The sequence below is a fragment of the Drosophila mojavensis genome, unplaced genomic scaffold (genome assembly GCF_018153725.1).
Source record: "Drosophila mojavensis isolate 15081-1352.22 unplaced genomic scaffold, ASM1815372v1 contig_74, whole genome shotgun sequence".
Taxonomy (NCBI): domain Eukaryota; kingdom Metazoa; phylum Arthropoda; class Insecta; order Diptera; family Drosophilidae; genus Drosophila; species Drosophila mojavensis.
Window position 1 is genome coordinate 19,548,065 of NW_025318899.1, and position 20,046 is coordinate 19,568,110.

At 38.1% G+C, this 20,046-nt stretch overlaps 3 protein-coding genes across 3 annotated transcripts in view; 2 read left to right on the forward strand and 1 right to left on the reverse strand.

Moving 5' to 3' along the window:
* Positions 1 to 411: 411 nt before the first annotated feature.
* Positions 412 to 949, reverse strand: LOC6582991. The gene is made up of 2 exons (XM_002008636.4): positions 687 to 949; positions 412 to 625 (listed from the first exon to the last, which is right to left on the reverse strand). Exons 1-2 carry the CDS (start codon positions 901 to 903, stop codon positions 558 to 560), a joined length of 285 nt encoding a protein of 94 aa, XP_002008672.1. The 5' UTR covers positions 904 to 949; the 3' UTR covers positions 412 to 557.
* A 267-nt stretch (positions 950 to 1,216) lies between these two features.
* On the forward strand, positions 1,217 to 1,773 carry LOC6582992. The gene is made up of 3 exons (XM_002008637.4): positions 1,217 to 1,277; positions 1,342 to 1,551; positions 1,618 to 1,773. The coding sequence occupies exons 1-3, from the start codon at positions 1,253 to 1,255 to the stop codon at positions 1,674 to 1,676; spliced, it is 294 nt and encodes a 97-aa protein (XP_002008673.1). The 5' UTR covers positions 1,217 to 1,252; the 3' UTR covers positions 1,677 to 1,773.
* Positions 1,774 to 2,501: 728 nt separating this feature from the next.
* LOC6582994 (protein commissureless 2) overlaps positions 2,502 to 20,046 on the forward strand; it is a 40,845-nt gene continuing 23,300 nt past the window's right edge. The window contains exon 1 of the mRNA XM_032731002.2: positions 2,502 to 3,150. Within this exon, the coding sequence (XP_032586893.1) occupies positions 2,724 to 3,150 (427 nt within the window). The 5' untranslated portion in view covers positions 2,502 to 2,723. The remainder of the gene's footprint in view (positions 3,151 to 20,046) is intronic.

A 20,046-nucleotide genomic window follows, 5' to 3' on the forward strand; every position in this document is an offset into this window, starting at 1 on the left:
CAATAAAAAAATAAGATAAAATATTCCTTATACTAGAATTTGGATTTAATTTATTAAATTATTATTTTGATTATTATTAATTATTAATTATTTAGATAAACTTTTGACTGCTTTAATTCAAATTAAATATATACAAAATAAAGAGCATCTGAAGCAGCTATATCATACATATAATTGATATTTCTCACCCACTCTCCCTCCCTCTCATACTCACACTCACTCGCACTGTCTAGCCCTCTCTCTTTCCGTCTTCAACTTGTCTTGACTGCACATACATAAAGTACATAATCATGTTCATGACGTGAGCTGAAGTGGGTTTGGGTTTTGAGTTTTGGGCTGGACGGTGTTGGCCTGTGTTGGGCGCCTGTTATAAAAGCTTAAACCGTTACAAGTATTTAAAAAGCACTTCACTTCAGCTTGAGGACTAACACAAATGTATTAAAAGCATATTGAAATGTATTGCATTGTTTATTTTAATTAAATCAACAGCATTCGGGAGACACTACATGCCGGTTACATAATCCTCCTCTTTGCTTGAGTTGCTGTCTTGAGGCGGACTACGGGCGCCTGGGCGGCATTCTAGCTGCTGCGGCAATGTTTCGGCAGCTCAATTTCTCACAAGGATCTGGTTGGAAAATATATATATGTATATTCAGTAATTAGATGAGAGACTTTGAGCAACTCACTTCTGCAGGAAATCAGCTGCAAATCACATTGCGTTTGATCTCTCCAGACTCTGTCCCGAATCGTCCTACGACACAGATTATTTAGCTCAGTGGTGTTCATCCGATTTCTTCGGCAGGACACACAGGCATTGTAGATCTTATCACAGTCGGACCTCTGTGAGTGGATGGCCGTGAAGCAGATCACCAGGAGGACGACGAAAATTATTTGAATTTGCATCTTGCCCGCTCGTTAAACAGACACTGATACTCAACTGAATGCTCCAGTCGGCTTATATAGGCAGCACGAACTATAGATGCTATAGACAATCGGCAACAGCTGTTCCTTAGAGCACGCATCAAAGAATATGGATTGATCGTATTCCCAAAAGATTTTCAATGAACTAAAAAGAAAGTTTATAATGATAATATAAATGCATTGTCTTACCTGCAATATTTGACTTACATAATGGGACATCTGTTTCACAGGTGAGTCACATACTTCCTCATCTGGAATTTCGACTATAAATAGCTGGCAAGTTAGCCAGGTTTACCTACAGTTCATCTCGTACTCCACCAACTCAGTAATCATGTCAAAAGTTCTGATATTCTTGGGTAAGTTTTGACGGCAAGCCGAGCCCTGAAATCAGGATTATAATCAAACAAATTTCTCCCATAGCTTTCTTCTGCTTGTGCCTGATGCAAATCCAAGCTCAGCCAAACGAGAACAGAAGGATCTGCGAGAAGCTGAACCGTGACTGTGTTGCGTGTCAGCGTAGAAGAGGACCCGACGACGATGTGACTAACATCTTCAATGCCAACTGTCGCAGAAGCGATCGCCGCTGGAAGAATATTACACGCTGCGAGCTGGACCGTGCCACCTGTGAACGTAAGTACAAAGAATTAATTGAAGTGACTATGCCTATAAATTTATAACAATTTCATTTATTTTCAGTAACTCTGGGTTCCTGCAGAGCTGTGACCTGCGCCAATGTGCGTCGCATAATAAACTAACGGATGGAAATAGAGAGAGGAAGTGTAAATGACTAAATTGAGAAATGTATTGCATTGAAAAAGTTAAGAAAATATAATAACATTTTATTTCATCCAACCCAAAAATCAATTAATCAATAGTTGACATAAGTACGTGAATCACGCCCACTTTGTTGACTCAAATAATAATAATATCAAAGTGTGGTCTATATAGCCTCACTAATTCACACACAATATCCAACAGGGGCGCTTATCAGTCAAGTGCATAGCTTGCAAGATCTATGAAACACTCACCACTATCCCTCTATCTCTCTCCCTCGCTCTCTCACTCTTGATAGTTGTTTAACACTCACTCTCTTGCGACTTTCTTAGCTCAACTTAACTCACCACACGCATGCAGCTAAGCTTACATATACATTTGTATATTCACCACAGCTCAGCTGTTTCTGGCGCTGTGTCTACCACACAGCAAACAAAGCGTCGCGACGCTGCTCTCGCATGTAAACAAAACTTGATGAGATGCAGAGAGGAAAACCAAACAACAGACACACGCACACACACACACACACATACAGCTCTATCTGGCTCTCTCTACAGTCGTCTGTCTGTTTGTCTGCCGATCTATCTGCTAAAATACACATGGTGATAATAAAGATTGCGAGCCGAAAACAAAATTTTTTGTGCGGCGTTAGTCGCTGTCATCGTTGCTGTTACTGTTGTTGTTGTTGTTGTTATTGTTATTGTTAATTTTTCACGCACACAAACAGGCCAAACAACGTAGGAGCTCTTGATACTCGTAATAAGCCAGTTGCACGTCCAGTCGCAGTCGCCTAGTTGACAGTTGTCGCGAGTGTCGCGTGAGCCCGAAGAGCAAAAAATAAAAACAGAAAAAATAAAAGTAAAAAAAAAAAAATACCTCACATTTCACCATTGCTTCTGTGTATAAATTGCCATATTGATCGACTGAACTGATTGATTAAGTGTTTCGTGTGTGAGTCGCTGAGTGGAGCAAAGTGAAGTGGAGTGGAGTGGAGCAGTGCAGCAGCTGCTGCCAATGCGGATGCCAAAATGTCAAATAGCACATTTACGCATCTGGCCAAACTGCAGCCGCTCCTCCGTGTGGTGGGCAGCAGCTTCGCGGCGCTACCAGCCACCGACGACGTTTATTCACCAGACTTGCAAAGTATTCGCAGCTACAGCAACAATATGAATGTGGGCAGCCACCAAAACAACAACAACAACAACAGCCACAGTAGCGATATTTTGGTGATGTACGAGCAGGAGAATTACACATACCGTTCCACATCGACCATTGTGCTAATGGTCGCCGCCTGGATACTGCTGATACTGGGCTTTGTCTTCTGCTGCTGTGCGGAGTGCTTCGGCGTGAGCGTCTGGCGGGGAAAGAAGCGCGCCAGTATCTCGCGGAGCGGCGCTGAGAGCTCTGCCACCAGCACCACCGCCACTGGCAACCAGTCGAGCCAACTTCATGCAGGTGAGTTTCTTGGCTTTTCAGAGCTTTGCTGCGGCGAAAATGCCAATGCAGCGGCATACTTTTCGGCGCGGCTGAGAAATGTGACAGCAGCAGCAGCAACAGCAACAGAAGCAGCAGCAGCAGCAACAGAAGCAGCAGCAGCAGCAGCTGAGCTGAAGCAGAAGCAGCAGCAACAAGAGCCACAACAACAATGAAACTTTTGTGTCCCGTTGGCCAAAGCAACACTCAACTTCCTACACACCTCCTCTCTCTCTCTCTCTCTCTCTCTCTCTCCCGTTCCCTCTACGATACAGTTCAAAAATGCAAAATGGCAACAATAACCTAAAAATGACAGTGTAAGAGGTAAATAACGAACTATAAATACCCTGCTATATGGAAAATACTTCTGCTTATGGCAAGCTTAGCTATAATTCTGGTCACTTTTTGGGCAAACATCCAATGGGAAATACTTTTATGCAGCGCTCTCTATAAGTAAATTATATTTATAATATATTAATATTTCTATAAAATACTCTTAAGTATTCACAGATATATAATTATATATACTTTATATAACTTTTTTTTTAGTGTTTATTTAAAAATATATAAATATATTATATAGAGCAAGCCCTACTTACCTAAGCCACATTATAATCCAATCCTAAATAACTTTCTCAACTGCAGCTACCCTCAATTCTATAGCTATCCAGCATATAGTTGCTATTGTATTTATAAAACCTGCCCGCTTTGTTACAAAGTTTTTACCTAAGAGTCATCAGTTTGCATTGAAAATGTCGAAAACTTTGTGCTCCATGGGGATGGCCGCTGCTGCACATGTGCGATTGCTAAACAAAGTGAATTTCTCTGGGGCTTAGGGTATGGCAACGCATTTGTATGGGCTGTCAATGCGCTCAGCTGCCACTGCTGAACTACTTTTGGAAAAAAGCAAAAGGCAACGGAGCAGAGCTCCATGCAAATGTATTTTGCGTTTTGAGTGCTGAGAATTGTGCACTGCCTGCAGTTTTTCTGATGGGGTAGTCTGCCCGCCTGCACTCCCACCCTCTCTCCTGCCCGCCCCGCCCGCTCGCTAGCCTTATCGATATCATAAAATATTTAGCTATTTTTCGTATCTCGTTTCGTTTTGTTATTGGTAAATTTGGCATGCGTTTTGGCTAAAATTGGCTTTTGGCCAAGTAAACGAGTGGCAGCTACACACGTACGACTCCACACACACACACACACACACACACACACACACATAAATTGCCCATATTTCTGGCATCATTTTGAGTTTATGCGCCTCTGCCTAGCTCCCCCCACCCACACACACACACACACACACTCACCCCCACCCCAGGCGGTTATCGGTTGAAACTTGTGCATTGCAGAATGCCCACTAAATTCTCTAAGATATTGAGTTTCATTAAGCCAATGCTCATGTGTGTGTGTGTGTGTGTGTGTGGGTGCGGGTATGTGGGCCAGACGGAGCATCAGCAGCCTTCAGTGGGTCATTAGACTCTCGTATCGATAACGCAAAATTTGTTGGCAATTTATTTGGCCTACTAGTTGGCTGCAGATTTGTGGAATGTTAGCTTAAAGTGGCTTTTGCTTGCCGCATTCTTTCCAAAGCTGCTGCAGCTTCAAATATGCCTTTTGTTTGCTTCGACAAAGTGCTAAGCCTTTATTGGAATGTATATTTCATAAAAGTTATTTCAACTGAAATACTAAAATGATTTAGAGTAAATTTTAAAGAAAACTAAGGGAAGGCTGAGACAAATATAAAATATTATTTGCAAAAGAAATGCCAATAAATGTTAATTATTTGCTTTTTTCTATCGTTTGTCAGCTTTCGATAAATATTTATTATCAAGCTCTTCCGGTCAAGTCTCTAAAAATATTCCATTTAATTGTCAGTTAACAGAGTAAATACTTATCGATAAACAAATGTAAATTACCAATCACTTCACTTCAGTAAACAATTATCGATAAGCATATGCAATAAAAACACGCTGTCGATAAACCAATGTATTCCATTACAAGTTTATAAAGTAAATACTTAACAATAATCAATTATCGATATACAAATGCAATTCAAACAAGCTCTTGATCAACATTTATTACCAGCCCTTCTTTAATATTCAATAACAACAAATATTTCTACTTATCGATCATCGATGAAACGTATATCGATAAGCCGTAAACTGCAGCTGCAGTAAAAGCAACATTGATTTGAAATCAGGACACATTGTTCTCCCCAACGACGGCGTCGTGAAATGTTATTTTAATACACCGCCGTGCGTTAGCAGCATGAACCGTAAGCCGTAAATACTAAACTGCAAGCAGGAGCACGGCGTGCCGAAGAAGCCCGTAAGTAATCGATTTGATGGTCCGTTCCCCCACTCAATGTATGCAGTTGAGCGCATTGGCCCATTTCGATAACTACATAAGACCCGTCTTAGTGTGTCAAGCGATAAATTCGCGCACTCGCCGCACTCCTCCCCCCCTCAGCCAGCAGCAACTCAATGCCAACAAAGCGCAGCGAGGGCAAAGCGATGCGGTAGATAACTTTAAGTTGCAGCCATAAAAAATTGCGAAAGTCACAAATGTTTTATGAAAGTTTCTCATTTTATTTAGCCTTTTATATTATATTATATACATACATACATATATATATATAGATATGTATATAGATATCAGCGCGCCCTGTGCATCGACTCGGCAGAGTTCGCATACTGCACAAGTTTTTAATAAAAGTTCTGCAGCAGCAGCTATTGCAATACCCACCACAGCACCACTTCCACTTGCAGCACCACTTCCACTTCCACTTCCTCCAGGGGCTGTCTGTTCAGGAATTCATAACCGCATTTCTCTCAGCGACTGCCAAGCCGAGCAGCAGGCGCAGTTGTACATACCAATTACTTATATATCGACGATATGGTGGCTGAGACAATAACTGAGCATATCCCCACAGCCCCCTCTCCATTGCGCTGGGCACAGCTGATGCAGCTTTGGCTTATAATAAGTTTTTGTCTCCTCGCTTCGGATTGCGCTTGCCAAGTTCCATTGAGTTGCCCAACTCAAATCTATAATATAATTCAGTTTTCCTCCTCGATTTGTAGACACTTTAAAATTGGGTTTCCATTTATTTATGTTGCGAAATATTGTCAGAGTTTTATTTGCTGTTTATGCGCTTCATTGCTAGCTGTCCCTCGCCTCGCCTCGTCTCGCCCCACCTGCTGTTTATTCGTGTACATCATTTTTTACAGCCCCTCATCAGCGGCAAAGCTGAAGGTGGGCGGGGGGACAGACAGGAGGCGCTGCTTAGTTAGTCCTTCATGGCACTTTGATTGCTCATTTGGCATTTATTTGACGGCCTTATTCTCCGCCTGCCAACTTCTATCTCCTACTGCTGCTCTTAAATTATTCATTGTGCGTGCCTCCTGCCCCACTCCTGGCGCCTGCAGCATCTTCAATCTTCTGCTGCCCACGTACATCGCTGCGTTGAGAGCTATGCGAATTTTTAAAATATTCATGTCCTGCCGCTGGCATCGCTGGCCAAGAAACTCGCTGAAAACATCATCGGACCAGGCACTAACTAAATGTGCGTAATTTTTACCGACAGCGCATTGAAAATATCGCTCGCAGCTATCAGACAGCAGCTGTACGTGAGTTTGCAACTTGCCCCCCTCCGCTCCGCTCCCACTGTGCCCCACACAGACAGACAGGGAGAGTCGGAGGCTCGCATCATATTGGATTTGCTGCCTGTTTAGCTAGACGATGTACACTGAAACCTAATATTCCGCTCTTTCGGTCAGACCAAATTGGCTGTGAAAGCAATGAAATTTGAGAAAACTTACTTTAAATAAAATATTCCTTCAATGTGTAAGCGTTACAAGTTTATTTAAAATTTGTTAAATAGAATTCTCGCATTTCCTTTATGGTTTATATCGACATCTATATATTTATTATATGTAGTTCCTGCTTTGACCTTAAAGATATTCTCTCTATTGAGATTACTCCTTCTGATATCAAGATTAAATTATTATAAATATAATAATGATATTATATATATATATATATATATATATATATATATATATATATATATATATATATATATATATATATATATATATATATATATATATATATATATATATATATATATATTTTTTTTTTAAATAATATTTTTTTATTTATTTATTTATTTATTTTTATTTATTTTTTTTTTTTTTTTTGCATATATTTTTATATTTATCCATTTGTTTACTACTTTTTTTTTATGAATTTGAAGTAAAGATATTGTTGATAGTCTTACCGCATACAAAACAAAATATCTGATAAAAATAAATTGCAAAAAATACATGCGAAATTCTTTTCTCTATGCAACACAATGATCCACTTTGAGTTTTACTCTCATATTTATTCTATATATTTGCCATTAGATTTTTATTTGCTTGGCTGTCAGTGTTGGTTCACCCTAATCCATGTGACCGACATCTCAGTGGACTTGCGCCTTAACACTGCGTCTAATTTATATTTATTCAACAATTAATATATATATACAGTTTGGCAAGAAAGTGTTTACACACAGGGAAAAAATTTGAATTTTTTACTTTGAAGCGAAATAAAAGCAGTAAGAATATGCATATTCAATTTTTTTAAAATGAAAGTAGGTATATTAGACTATAAACTATATTAGTAAGTAAAAAAAATTACAATATGTTTCCATTAACAAAAGAAAATAACAAAAAACAAAAGAAGTAACAAAAATCAGCTGACAAGAAAGTGTTTACACAACTAAAACAATTAATTCATTATAATGTTTTAACTACTTTTTAGTTAAAACTAATACTTTTTTTGGCCACCGTTGGCATCTATGACTGCTCCCAAGCGTCTATTCATCGATTGGACCAAGTTTCTGACATATTCCACTGGGATATTTCGCCATACCTCCAAAACAATGGTTTTCAGCTCAGTTTTATTCTTTGGATGCCTCTTGGCGGTCCTCTTCTTCAGATAAGCCCACAAATTCTCAATGAGGCTTAAGTCCGGGCCTTTAGTTTGCGTATCCAACACATTTTTTTAGTTATAAAGTAGCCAGCACCTCACAATATGCGCCTTATGTTTGGGATCATTGTCTTGATAAAACCTTATAGTTGGTTTGCCATTGACAAAGAATCCAAATTTATTGGCACTGGTTACTAAATGTGTGCGCAAAATGTCAAAATACTGTCCAACATCCATGGTGTTCTCAATAAAACATAGATATCCAACTGCTTTGCTTGAGATGCACCCCCAAAATCAACAGTCGGTATTATATTTTTCTTCTCGAGGGCTTTTAGGGGCTTGCCCCACTCTCTAGTTGGACCATTGTTATAATATACCATCATTTTGGATTCATCGCAAAATATTACATCATCCCGATATGAATCTGGCTGATTTCCGTGCATTTTAGCAAACGTTAGACGCTTTTGAGCGTGATCTGCCGACATCAGTTTTTTTTCCGGGCTAGTCGGGACGACAGATCATTACTTTTTAGTGCTCTTCTGACACTTTCCCGGGAAATGGTTATGCTACACTCCTCCTTCAGCTCACTGGCAACCATCCTGGTCAAAATAGTTGGTTTCTCGTCCATTTTTCTGAGCATAATTCGCTCTGCCCTGGGTGATAATAGATGAGGGTGTCCTTTAACTTTAACCTTTAACCTTTAACTCAAGCCTATCCTCTTTTTTTGCACGGCTTAGTATATTATATACTGTTTTCCAAAAAATCAAAAACATTTGGCCAATCTCTGTGGCAGTTTTACCCACCAAGAGACATCCAAAGAATAAAACTGGGCTGAAAACCATTGTTTTGGAGGAATGGCGAAATATCCCAGTGGAATATGTCAGAAACTTGGTCCAATCGATGAATAGACGCTTGGGAGCAGTCATAGATGCCAACGGTGGCCAAAAAAAGTATTAGTTTTAACTAAAAAGTAGTTAAAACATTATAATGAATTAATTGTTTTAGTTGTGTAAACACTTTCTTGTCAGCTGATTTTTGTTACTTCTTTTGTTTTTTGTTATTTTCTTTTGTTAATGGAAACATATTGTAATTTTTTTTACTTACTAATATAGTTTATAGTCTAATATACCTACTTTCATTTTAAAAAAATTGAATATGCATATTCTTACTGCTTTTATTTCGCTTCAAAGTAAAAAATTCAAATTTTTTCCCTGTGTGTAAACACTTTCTTGCCAAACTGTATATATATTTTTTTTCGTTCCATTTCTATTTCTGTATATTTTTTTGCTGCTATTCAAATTGTGCATAAAATTTACATTTTTTATTAGCGCTGACCACTCCAGAGCAGAAAAACAAGAAGAAGAAGAAGCTGAAGATGAAGAGGAATGATCCAATGGCACAAATATTGCTCGGACTCTCTGACATTTCGCACGTTTCGACTGCTGATTGTGGGTAATTTTTATTGATTGTTCGCATCTACCGACATGGCAGATACACGCAGTTGAATATATGTTGATGTCGATAATGTTGTTGTTGTTGTTGTCATTCTGGTTGCTGTCTGTAGTTATACTTGTATTGGGGTCAATTGGATTTGTGAAAATGTGGCTGGAAGTGGAGGAAATGGAGAGTTGAGTCTGGTCGCTGGGGCAGCTGCCTGTGCAGTTGCATTTGGAGCTGACATTATGCAATTTGATTAAGTTGCATTTAATTGCTTTTGCTGTACAATTATAAATAAATGCAAATTGCTTTGGTTTTGTAGTGTCATTTATATTAATTAATAATGTTAAATTTCTGTATTGATGACTCTGTAGCTCTTTCACCGAACTCTGTGTCATTTAGGCCGAAACAATGAATACATTTGCCTGACAACAGCCATTGGCAATTGCCATTGCCATTGCCATTGCAATTGCCATTGCCATAATTATGGGCAGGTGCTCAATTATACACGCACCTATTAAGTGCTTAGCACTACATACATACATATATGGCATATACAGGGCTTAGAAGTGCACATCCTTTATTTATGACGGCAAATTTCATATATTGCATTACTGCAATTACAATAGCAGCAAGTAATTGGGTTTCCATTATCTGGCCAGGAGCAAAGAGCCTAGCCTAATGCTAGAATGTGCTATATATATAAAGTTAATTATAGCTCTGCATAAATAGTTCAATTTTAGAGCTATAGCCAGTTAAATTATGAGACATAACTTTGGCTTTCTGCTCAATTTTATTGTGACTCATTTGGTATAGTGATAAAATAAATATATTCAAGCTGAAATACCAATTTTAATCTTTAGTGAGAACGGCTATCCATGCTACCTTTGATGAATGAAATCATAAATATTCGCTGATCCTTACTCAGAGGAGCAAAACCTTTTTTATGCAACCCTTATCTAATAATTTGAGCAATAATTTTATATATATTAAATACGATTTATTATGGAATCACAATTGATTTTGCATATATACATATACAGTGTCTAACATTAATATTCGGTTTTTTCATTTTTCAATTTCAACCGCCCATAAAACAAGTAATATTAGTTGAAATAAAAAAAATTGAAAACGCTAAATTGTAGATTGTAGAATTACCCTTCCGATGAGCTATATATCAATATAATAGATTTAGTATAAGTAATAAAAATTATACATAAACCGAAATGACACAAAATTTAACGTTACTTTAATATATTTAATATTATTTTTTTTTTTATTATATTTTATTATATTTTTTATATATTCACACGCATCTTTGCCAACACAAACCTCAAGCCAAAGCCAGTTTTCATTGCTGTATGATGCCTCGAGCACATAACAAATCATTGAATATAAAACTTATATGAACTATAAACCGTGCGAAGGCACTATTTCTTATAAATTTAATTTCCACCTATTCATACATTAAATTTTATGCATATACATATAAATCCCATATAGAAGCGCTAAGAAACAACTTCTTTCACGCGCTATAAACTGTGCGCTATTAAGCTCAAAAGAGCTCTCTCATTTCATATTCTTTTCTCCCTTTAGTGTTCTTTAAATATATATTTAATAACAAGCCAAAAATAATATGAAATGCGTGTGTATACATATATAGCATATGTTAACGATAAAACAGCTCCACAAACAATTTCATTTATGTATGCTTCATAGACTGTAGAGAACTATCAGCGAGTGTGTATGTGTATGTGTGTGTGTGTGTGTGTGTGTATGTGTGAGTATGCCCTAAAGTGATTTTTACGCACACTTCTCTTACTTACTTGTGTATATAAGTATGTGTACTCCTTGCTCTGGCCTCCCTGGGCAAATTCCTTGCTCACTTGGCAGCCTTTCAACGTAAATTACCATAATTCGCGCTTTCAAAAGGCGCACACTTAACCTTTAATTAAGATACTCGAAACTTTTCAATATTCAACGCTTTTGTATGCAATGGCGCCGCATTGGCGCCCATTTTCTTTTATCCCCCTTCCAGGCAGGGCTGTCGCTTACACACGCACACACACGCACACTACTTACACCATTCACACATACATGCACATACACGCACACACACGCTCACACGTCAAGTCGCTGCATTTTGCCATAACGAAATTAACGCCACGTCTGCCTGCGCTGCAAAGTATGCAACATAAATTTTTGCGCCATGCCAATAAAAATAATTGAAGCAAAATGTGCTGCACATGAGCTGACGAGCGAGCGAGCGAGCAGGCTGAGTGAGGGGCGGAGGGGTGGTGGCCTGTGCAGAGTTCATGCAGGTTGTTCGACTCCAATGAGGCTCCAATAAGACTCCGATTGCAATTTTACTTTTATTGCCAGCCGCTTGACGTAGCTGCCTGCCTTTTAAGTGCTTGCTCTTTGTTGTGGGCGCTGTTCATTGGCTCAATAGCTGTTGTTGTTGTTGTTGTTGGTTGTCTGCTGCCTGCTGCCTGCTGCTGCTATTGTTGTTGGCTATGACAATACCCATCCATCCAACGTCAACGCTCACTTGTGCTTGTTTTCATTTCCGCTGCGCTTATCACATTATGGCAAGCTCATTGCCGGCTCCTCCTTTGATTCGCATTTTTCCGTGCTATTGCTATCAGTCAAGTTGACTTTAGCGTTTCCTTTGTGACGTCACTGGCAAGCAGCTCTGATGCATTTGCCATGTACACCGCGCAGCAGCTGTCATATCATTCACAATTTATAGTAGGTACACGTATATGAAATGACACGTAAAACTCCTCAGTTGGGTAAGCTTTAAAATCGTATACCACAACAAATACATTCATTGTGATATTATTAATAGCATAAACCTGAATAATTCGCCTAATTCCATTATAAGTAGACTTTGCCCTGGAAGCCGTTTATAGCTCACGACCAAACAAATTTCTAATCGATTTTCCAATGGCCTGTGACGCTTTTCACAGTCAGCCAGAGCCGAGCTAAATATAAATTCGAGAAAATAAAAAACCAACGGGAACTGTCAAAGTGTCATGCCTCTCAAGGGCTGCGAGCTGCCAGCTTAGCGACACATTTTGCATAGAACATTAATAAATAATTTGGTTTGTGTGAATGATTTTCACATGAATTCCCGTCCAGTCGTCGTTACTGTTACTCTGTGTGTGTGTGTGTGTGTGTGTGTGTGTGTGTTGTCCTGTGTGTAACGTTTGTCTACTTTGCAGCTCATGTAATATTCATGATTATTTGAAATTTGCGCTTCGTTATCCTTTATCCTTTTTATGTGCACACACACACACACATACACACACACAGTCACGAGAGACACACGACAATCATATGTTAGCGCGTCCGGGCGCCTTCTGTGTTTGCACAGATATACATGAATACAAACACTCGCACACACACTCGCACACACACACACACATACATACAGAGAGGGTGTGCAAGTCCTTGCATATCATCAGCCTTTAGTCGCCAGCTAACGTAATCGGTTTTCAGTGTCGCCGAGGAACTCGCCTGGGGAATTCCAACAGCGGCATTGATAGCAGCTCCGTCCATCAATATGGCCCTAACAAACTGTTGCGTACCTTCAACAGCTCCTGCTACACAGTCCTCCTGCTGCTCATCCCCCTCCTCATCCCACTCTGAACTGTCTCTTGGTTGCGTTTTTATTTGTCACACGTTTGACGCCGCCATATTGTCAATACACACAGACAGGCTACTACTACTATGTGTGTGTGTGTGTATGTGTGTGTGAGGCACTTCCGTTTCAGCGCTTATCAGTTGTCGCTGCGCGTTTGTTGTTGTCAGCTCCCATGGCGCGCTTTTTCCAACTAGGTTGATGCAAACGGCGAATGGCAAACGGCAAACGGCAAACGAGCAGCGAACGCCACTTGCAACGTGCCACCTCGAACGGTGGCAAAGTCAACGGCTTTTGTTAGGACTTAGGGACAGCGCCCGCTGCGCTGGCCTTGCCTTGCCTTGCCTTGCCTTGCCTCCCGTCGATGTGGGCGTGGCGCTGCGCGTCGTCTGGTTGCATTGCGATAAAATTGTGTGTATGGCAACTTCAACAAGTGAAGCGCTTCACTTGGCTTCGCATCGCTCGCGCGCTCTGCAAGTTTTGTTGACAAACTGAAAAACAATTATGATTGATTGTTCAACACTGGCAAAAAGATAACCGAGCACGAAAGGTGTGCGCAGTCGTGTGTGTGTGTGGGAGTACTTTTAAGATAGTCAACTAAACAAGTTTGGAGCAACTTCGAATTGTCTGCGTGGATCGTGCGGCGAGTGCTTATGAACTAGTTCCGAAAGTGAGCTAAGAAAACTTTGCAGATTGCTTGAGAGCAGGTGCTTTGCTAAACCAATATTTAGATACAAACTATGCGACCCTTGTACTCTAGGCTGTTTCATTCATTCTCATTTGATTTGATGGAACTATAAAATATTTATAATTAAAATGTCCGCTTTACAGAATTGTGCATATATGTATATATGGAAATAAATTGAATAAAAAACTAAACGGCTTAAGACTTTCAGCTCAGAAACTAGTCGAATTAAAAAATATAAATATATACACTCATGATGAAAATAATAAGTACACCCAAAAAATTTTGAAGATTCGGTCATAACTAATTAATTTTTGATATTTTTTGAAAAAAAACTGGATGGTAACTTTAAGAAAGCTATCTGGAAATATGTGCATGCCAAAAAGAAAAATTATATTTACCCCTAAATTAAAAGAAGTCACAATCCATTGAAAAGAGCCTGCTGAGAATAATAGGTACACTCCATTTCTTCAGTCCGAAAAAAAAGTTTAAAATAAGAATATGTATATATTAAGACTAAGGATATACAGTAACATTGATATTCGTTATTTTTATGTTCAACTTCATCTCCAAACGCCTATAAAAATTATAAAATTAATTGAAAATAAAAAAGTGTAAATGTTAAATTTCCGATGAGGTATATATCAATATATTTGACATAACTAACAAAGATTATACATAAACCGGAATAAAAAAAATTTGAAAAAATTATGGAAAGTTGTTGCTGAGGAATTAATTAGTTCAAAAAACTTCGTTTCACGTCATAATACAATATATATTGAATGCTTGTCTGATAATTGGGAAAATAGAATACAGCGCTATTACTAAGGAACTATGGGAATATATTGACTTTTTCTAGTTTATGACTTGTAAGTAGTTCATGATAGTAATGAACATTTAATCATTTATGAATAGTAAATAAATATGATTGTTTGAATTTCAACAATATATTTATTTGAAACGAAGCCTAAGACTAACTTAATACATAATCACAGTCAGTTACGTCTTCTAGCTGAATCGATAACATGATCTGATTGCCATACATGTATCAATTACCTGGTAAGCGAAAGGGAAATGGCAATTAGTTAACCCTAGCTACAGCAACTATAATTAGCCGAACATAAGCCCAATCAGCTGGCATGGCTCAACGAATTGCTTGAACAACCTGAGCTCTATTCTGTGCCGTCACCTTTGTCTTGGGCGACACGCAACTCGTTTAAGGCCAAGCCCACTATGCGCTACAATCTTATCAGGGCCAACATGCCGCATCTCCAGCGTGTCCTTTGTGCCAGCACATGTCAGCCAAAAAAGGAACAAAAAAGGATACAGATACAACAAAGTGCCGTCAGCTGTTGCCGCAGTTGTTGTTGTTGCTTTGCTTTTGCCTTTGCCTTTGCCTCAGCCGGAGATAGCTGTTTAAGCCAATTTGTAAACCATCAAATCGCGTTAAATGCGCTTTTCCGGTCTACGTCGATGCTACACGGGCCCCTCGCTATCGCTCGAGAGAAATCTCTCATTGTTATTGTTTTCTTTGCTAAACGGAAACGGTTAGGCACCCCTCGCAAAAGGCACTCACTGCACGGCTCGCTACGCGCATCCTTTGCGACTCTGTTGTATTCAGTTCCTCTTTTCCTTTTTTTATTCCCTGCTTTTGCACCTCGAAGCGAGTGCACAGGTATGCGAGCATTCATTGACATATGTACAGATATATGTATATATAAATATGGTATATATGCGTATGTATTACTATAAAGGCATTGGCTGCAATCGTTGGCGCTTCTTTTTCATCTCTCGCCTGGGTTATTCATATTGATTTGTTTGCCTTTTGGCTATGCTTTGTGCGTGAGAACGGGATATTGAATGGCGGCCGGGCGGAGCTCACAGAGAGGGCACAGAGAGCAGGAGCAGACAGCCTCAAAGGCAATGCCTCATGCGAGTTATGCAAACGCTATTCAATTATCGATCCTCAATGGCGGATTGTCACCAACTCCAACTGGCATTCTTTGACCTCATTCTTCGACTTCCGTTCGGGCGGTGCAGTCAAGCGAGGCATGGAATGACCGCTGGCCCAGACCTAAAACCAAACCGTGGCCAATGAGCCTCGCACAAGGTGAAAAGCCTCTGCCTCTGTGTCTGCCTCTGCCTCTGTCTCAGCTCCCTCCCTCCACACATTAAATGCCTAAAAAATGAGCGTGTAATTTACGAGCTGTTTGTCAACAATGTCCACAACAGAAACAGAGCCCAGAAATCTACTTTGTATTTTTATTAAAAAAGGAAACCAAATTGAAACTGAAACTGAGGCCTAATGAGGCGTTTGATCACTTCCGTTCTTTAATATATATCGAATAAATTTAAATGTGCCAAAGGATTTTAACATACGAATCGTATTTTGTGTCATTAACGGAGACAGAGGCTCATAAATTTGACTGCATTATGAGTTTGGCTCAAAACAGGAAGACCAAGGAGGTTTTGGTCGAGACTGGGGCTGAATATGCAAATGCAGACTTTGAACAATGTTGAGGCATTATTTATTTAGTGAAAATGAAACGTCTTATGGCTATAAACTACTTTTAATTAATATTCAAAGCTATGAGCTTCTGTTTATACTGCAACTACACATAGATAAATATACTAAACAGCAATTCAAGCGAATTATCGTAAATTAAATGTTGAACTGTAATTATGTATTCATCTACGCTCATAGACTGCATAGACTTTTAATTTATTTTATTGGTTAAGCTAAATTGAGAACATATTTAGCAGCAAATTATGCGTAAAGATTTTAAATTAGCTGGCTAATTGCTGCTGCTATCTTATGCGCTATCTGACTCTGAAAATGGCATATTAATTTTTAAGAAACATATTTGAAAACTTGGCTAATTCTATAAATATATTACCATATTTTAAGTGTTTTTTTTTTTTATATATATAAAACTTAACTGTTCATTAAGATAAATAAATAAACAAATTAAAGTAAAAACATCAAAACTAATAAAAACAAAAAAAATTTGAATCGAATAATTACACTATTTTTATTTTCTTTACCTAAGACGGTATAAATAATTTTTCGGAAAAATATATAAAATATATATAAATAATAAATATAAAATATTTTCAGAAAAATAAATAAATAAATAATATTTACAAATCACACATTTTATTATGAATATAATTAAATTTATTTAATTTTTTTTATTTTATTTATTTATAATATATTGGAAATGTTTATTAAATATATACAAAAACCTTTAATTTGATAATGATTACAAAGATATTTGTAATTTCCAAATTATTTATTATAATTTATTAAAAAAACAAAACTCTTCTTGTTTATTTAACTTTAAATTTATTCATTTTATTCATTTAAAAATAAGTAAATAAATGAACAACAAATATGTTTGTGTTCTTTATATTTATTTGTTTAAGACATATTTTATCTTTATTTGTATCAAAAGTATTTTCTACATTATTAATTTATAAAGAAAAGCAACAATTTGTTATTAACAACTCCTCCGTTGACTCCGTAGTGAGCTCTGAGCCCCTTGAATCACATACTTTTTGTTTATTTGCAAATATTATTTGCATTATCTAATTATTTGCTTGAATTTCTCATCGTTCAAGTATGTTGTTTGTCAATAATAAAACAAAAATTGTTTAAATAGTTTATGTTTATTCAATTTGTCGACACGCTGAGCGACTGTCATCGCTCAAAGAGCTAAACAGGTGTACGAAAGTCCAAAGAACTTAATCATAATCTAAATTTAAAGCGTAGTTAATGTGGCTAAAACTGAAGTACTATGGGCACGACTATTGTATACACCGAGTGATGTTGTAAGACCTATTTAAAATATACATCTAGTATATTTAATCCGACTAGCAGCTTGTGCAGCGCATAGAGCAAATATTTACTCAGACCTTAGCCGAGCCAACAGCCGATAGACCCTTAGTAATGCCTATAAATAGAGCCGGCTACCTGTGTTTTTGTTCCTTCAGACTGGGAGAAAGTGCCAACAGAGATGACGCTGTGTTTAATCGTGCTCAACTCTGTGAACTTAAGAACTGTCCAAAAGGCTAATAGCACAATGCCAATATCAGCGTGACTCGCAGTCGCACGTACAAAGTGCGATTAAGTCTACGTTGATTTTGTGAAATTCCAGAGATAGACAAGTAAGAAAGCTCTAGTCGAGACTGCTCGACTACGAGATCCCCTGAACCCTTGGAGCAATAGATATTTCAATACTTTTTCGCGACTTTCAGCTTACACAAGAAACACGCACACACACACACACGCACGTACGCAAACACAGGCATACATACACACACACGCATACAGACACACATACACACACACACGCATACATACACAAACGCATACACACACACACATACACACACACATACACAAACACATACACACACAAGCAACCATGCATAAACACGCATGGGCTGCAGTGTGCGCTTACTATGAGAACTTAATTGTTTAATAACTTCTTTTATGGACGTACGATCTTCATGAAACTTTTAGATTATGATTATAACATGAATATGCATGTAATTGCCAAAGCACAAGTCTCTAGTATTTGAAATACGCTTTTTACAAAAGTGAGGGTGAGGGGGTGAATTTAGAGGTGGGGGGTAAATTTTAACAAAAACCGAAATTGTATAAATTGCATATAAGCATACATTAAAAATTTGGAGACTCTAGCAATAAAGGTGTAGAAGATATAATTTTATAACTGGGTTTCGATAAGGGTTTTTATCGATAAAAAAATATCGAGATGAGTTATCGATTTTTAATGATAAACTTGATATGCGCGCTGTAATTACGGACATTTTAAAAAAAATTTGAAGTCTCTAGCTCTTATATCTTCTGAAATCGACGCGTTCATACATACGGACAGACGGACAGACGGACAGACGGACAGACAGACGGACAGGGCCAAATCAACTCAGCTCGTCACCCTGATCAAGAATATATATACTTTGTGGGGTCTGCCACGCCTCCTTCTCCCTGTTACATACATTTCAACAAAACCATTATACCCTGATTTCCCATTGAAAATGGGTTCAGGGTATAACAAGTCAAACAGCGAGGCGCATAGCTAACTGATAGATTTACAGCCGGGCTCGATGACAGTCTTTTATCTCTCAGCCAGACTGACTGGCGCTTGAGTCAGTGCTGAAAAGACTCCACTGTAGTCGCTATCATGTGAGCCGTGTGAATCCCATGACTCAGTGAGTGTGACTCTGCGCCAGTTTTTTCCTTATAGTCATATTATTTCACGCATGCGCAACCAGTAACCAGTTTGCACCTGTTGATTGTCAACAACAACAACAAGCAAGCAACAATAGCAGCAGCAAATAAAATAAGAATAACAAAAGGTACTCAAAAAATGTACTAAATATATATTTAGGCCCCCTTTTTTGTTATAGTGATGACTTGCATAGCAGTCGCTACCGGGGTTGATTTTATTTTATTATTGTTGTTATCAAGCCCTTGAATGCATACAATATGAGATTCTAATTGGCGAGTCTTATTGGAGTTTGCCGGCTTTTAGCAGAGACACAAACCTTTATATAGGTGCAATTAGAAGAGTTGATATATTTATAGCAGTCAGGACTCAGCCCGCAGTTGATCTCCTTAAAATATACATATACATATTTAGCGAAGACGCAAACTCTTCTAAGGCTGAATCGATTCTCTTTGTATACTGTATAAGTTGATTCAAATGTTGGTATGCGTAAGACTCAAACCGCCACAGTCGATCTCCTTTCTATGTATAAGTGATATATTGACATAAACTCCTAGGTGATAATTTTTGTTTAAATTAAACACTGTTATCTTCAGGATATGCTCAACCCAAGGCAAACCTTAAGAATGTTAGTTAAAAATTAGTGAAGACACAAAACCTTATATTCTCCAGGCAATAGCCTGATTGATATCTACAATTAGGACACAAACCTGATTGTGATCTACATTAAATAAATATTATGCTTAGTGAGTACACAAAACCTTATAATTATTGACATGCTAGCTATAAAGATTGCCGTCAAGTTCCTCATGTTAGTGTGGACATAAAAACTTATTAGCGGAGCTCTGCTATGCTAAATAAGGAAATAATTTAAATTCGAACAAATA

Bases quoted from the DNA above. Each gene is read 5' to 3' on its own strand.
- LOC6582991 (XM_002008636.4), bottom strand. From the start codon at position 903: ATGCAAATTCAAATAATTTTCGTCGTCCTCCTGGTGATCTGCTTCACG. The intron at 626-686 runs GTGAGTTGCTCA...TTTTCCAACCAG, and splicing joins GCAGCTGATTTCCTGCAGAA to ATCCTTGTGAGAAATTGAGC.
- LOC6582992 (XM_002008637.4), top strand. From the start codon at position 1,253: ATGTCAAAAGTTCTGATATTCTTGG. The intron at 1,278-1,341 runs GTAAGTTTTGAC...TTTCTCCCATAG, and splicing joins AAAAGTTCTGATATTCTTGG to CTTTCTTCTGCTTGTGCCTG. The intron at 1,552-1,617 runs GTAAGTACAAAG...ATTTATTTTCAG, and splicing joins GGACCGTGCCACCTGTGAAC to TAACTCTGGGTTCCTGCAGA.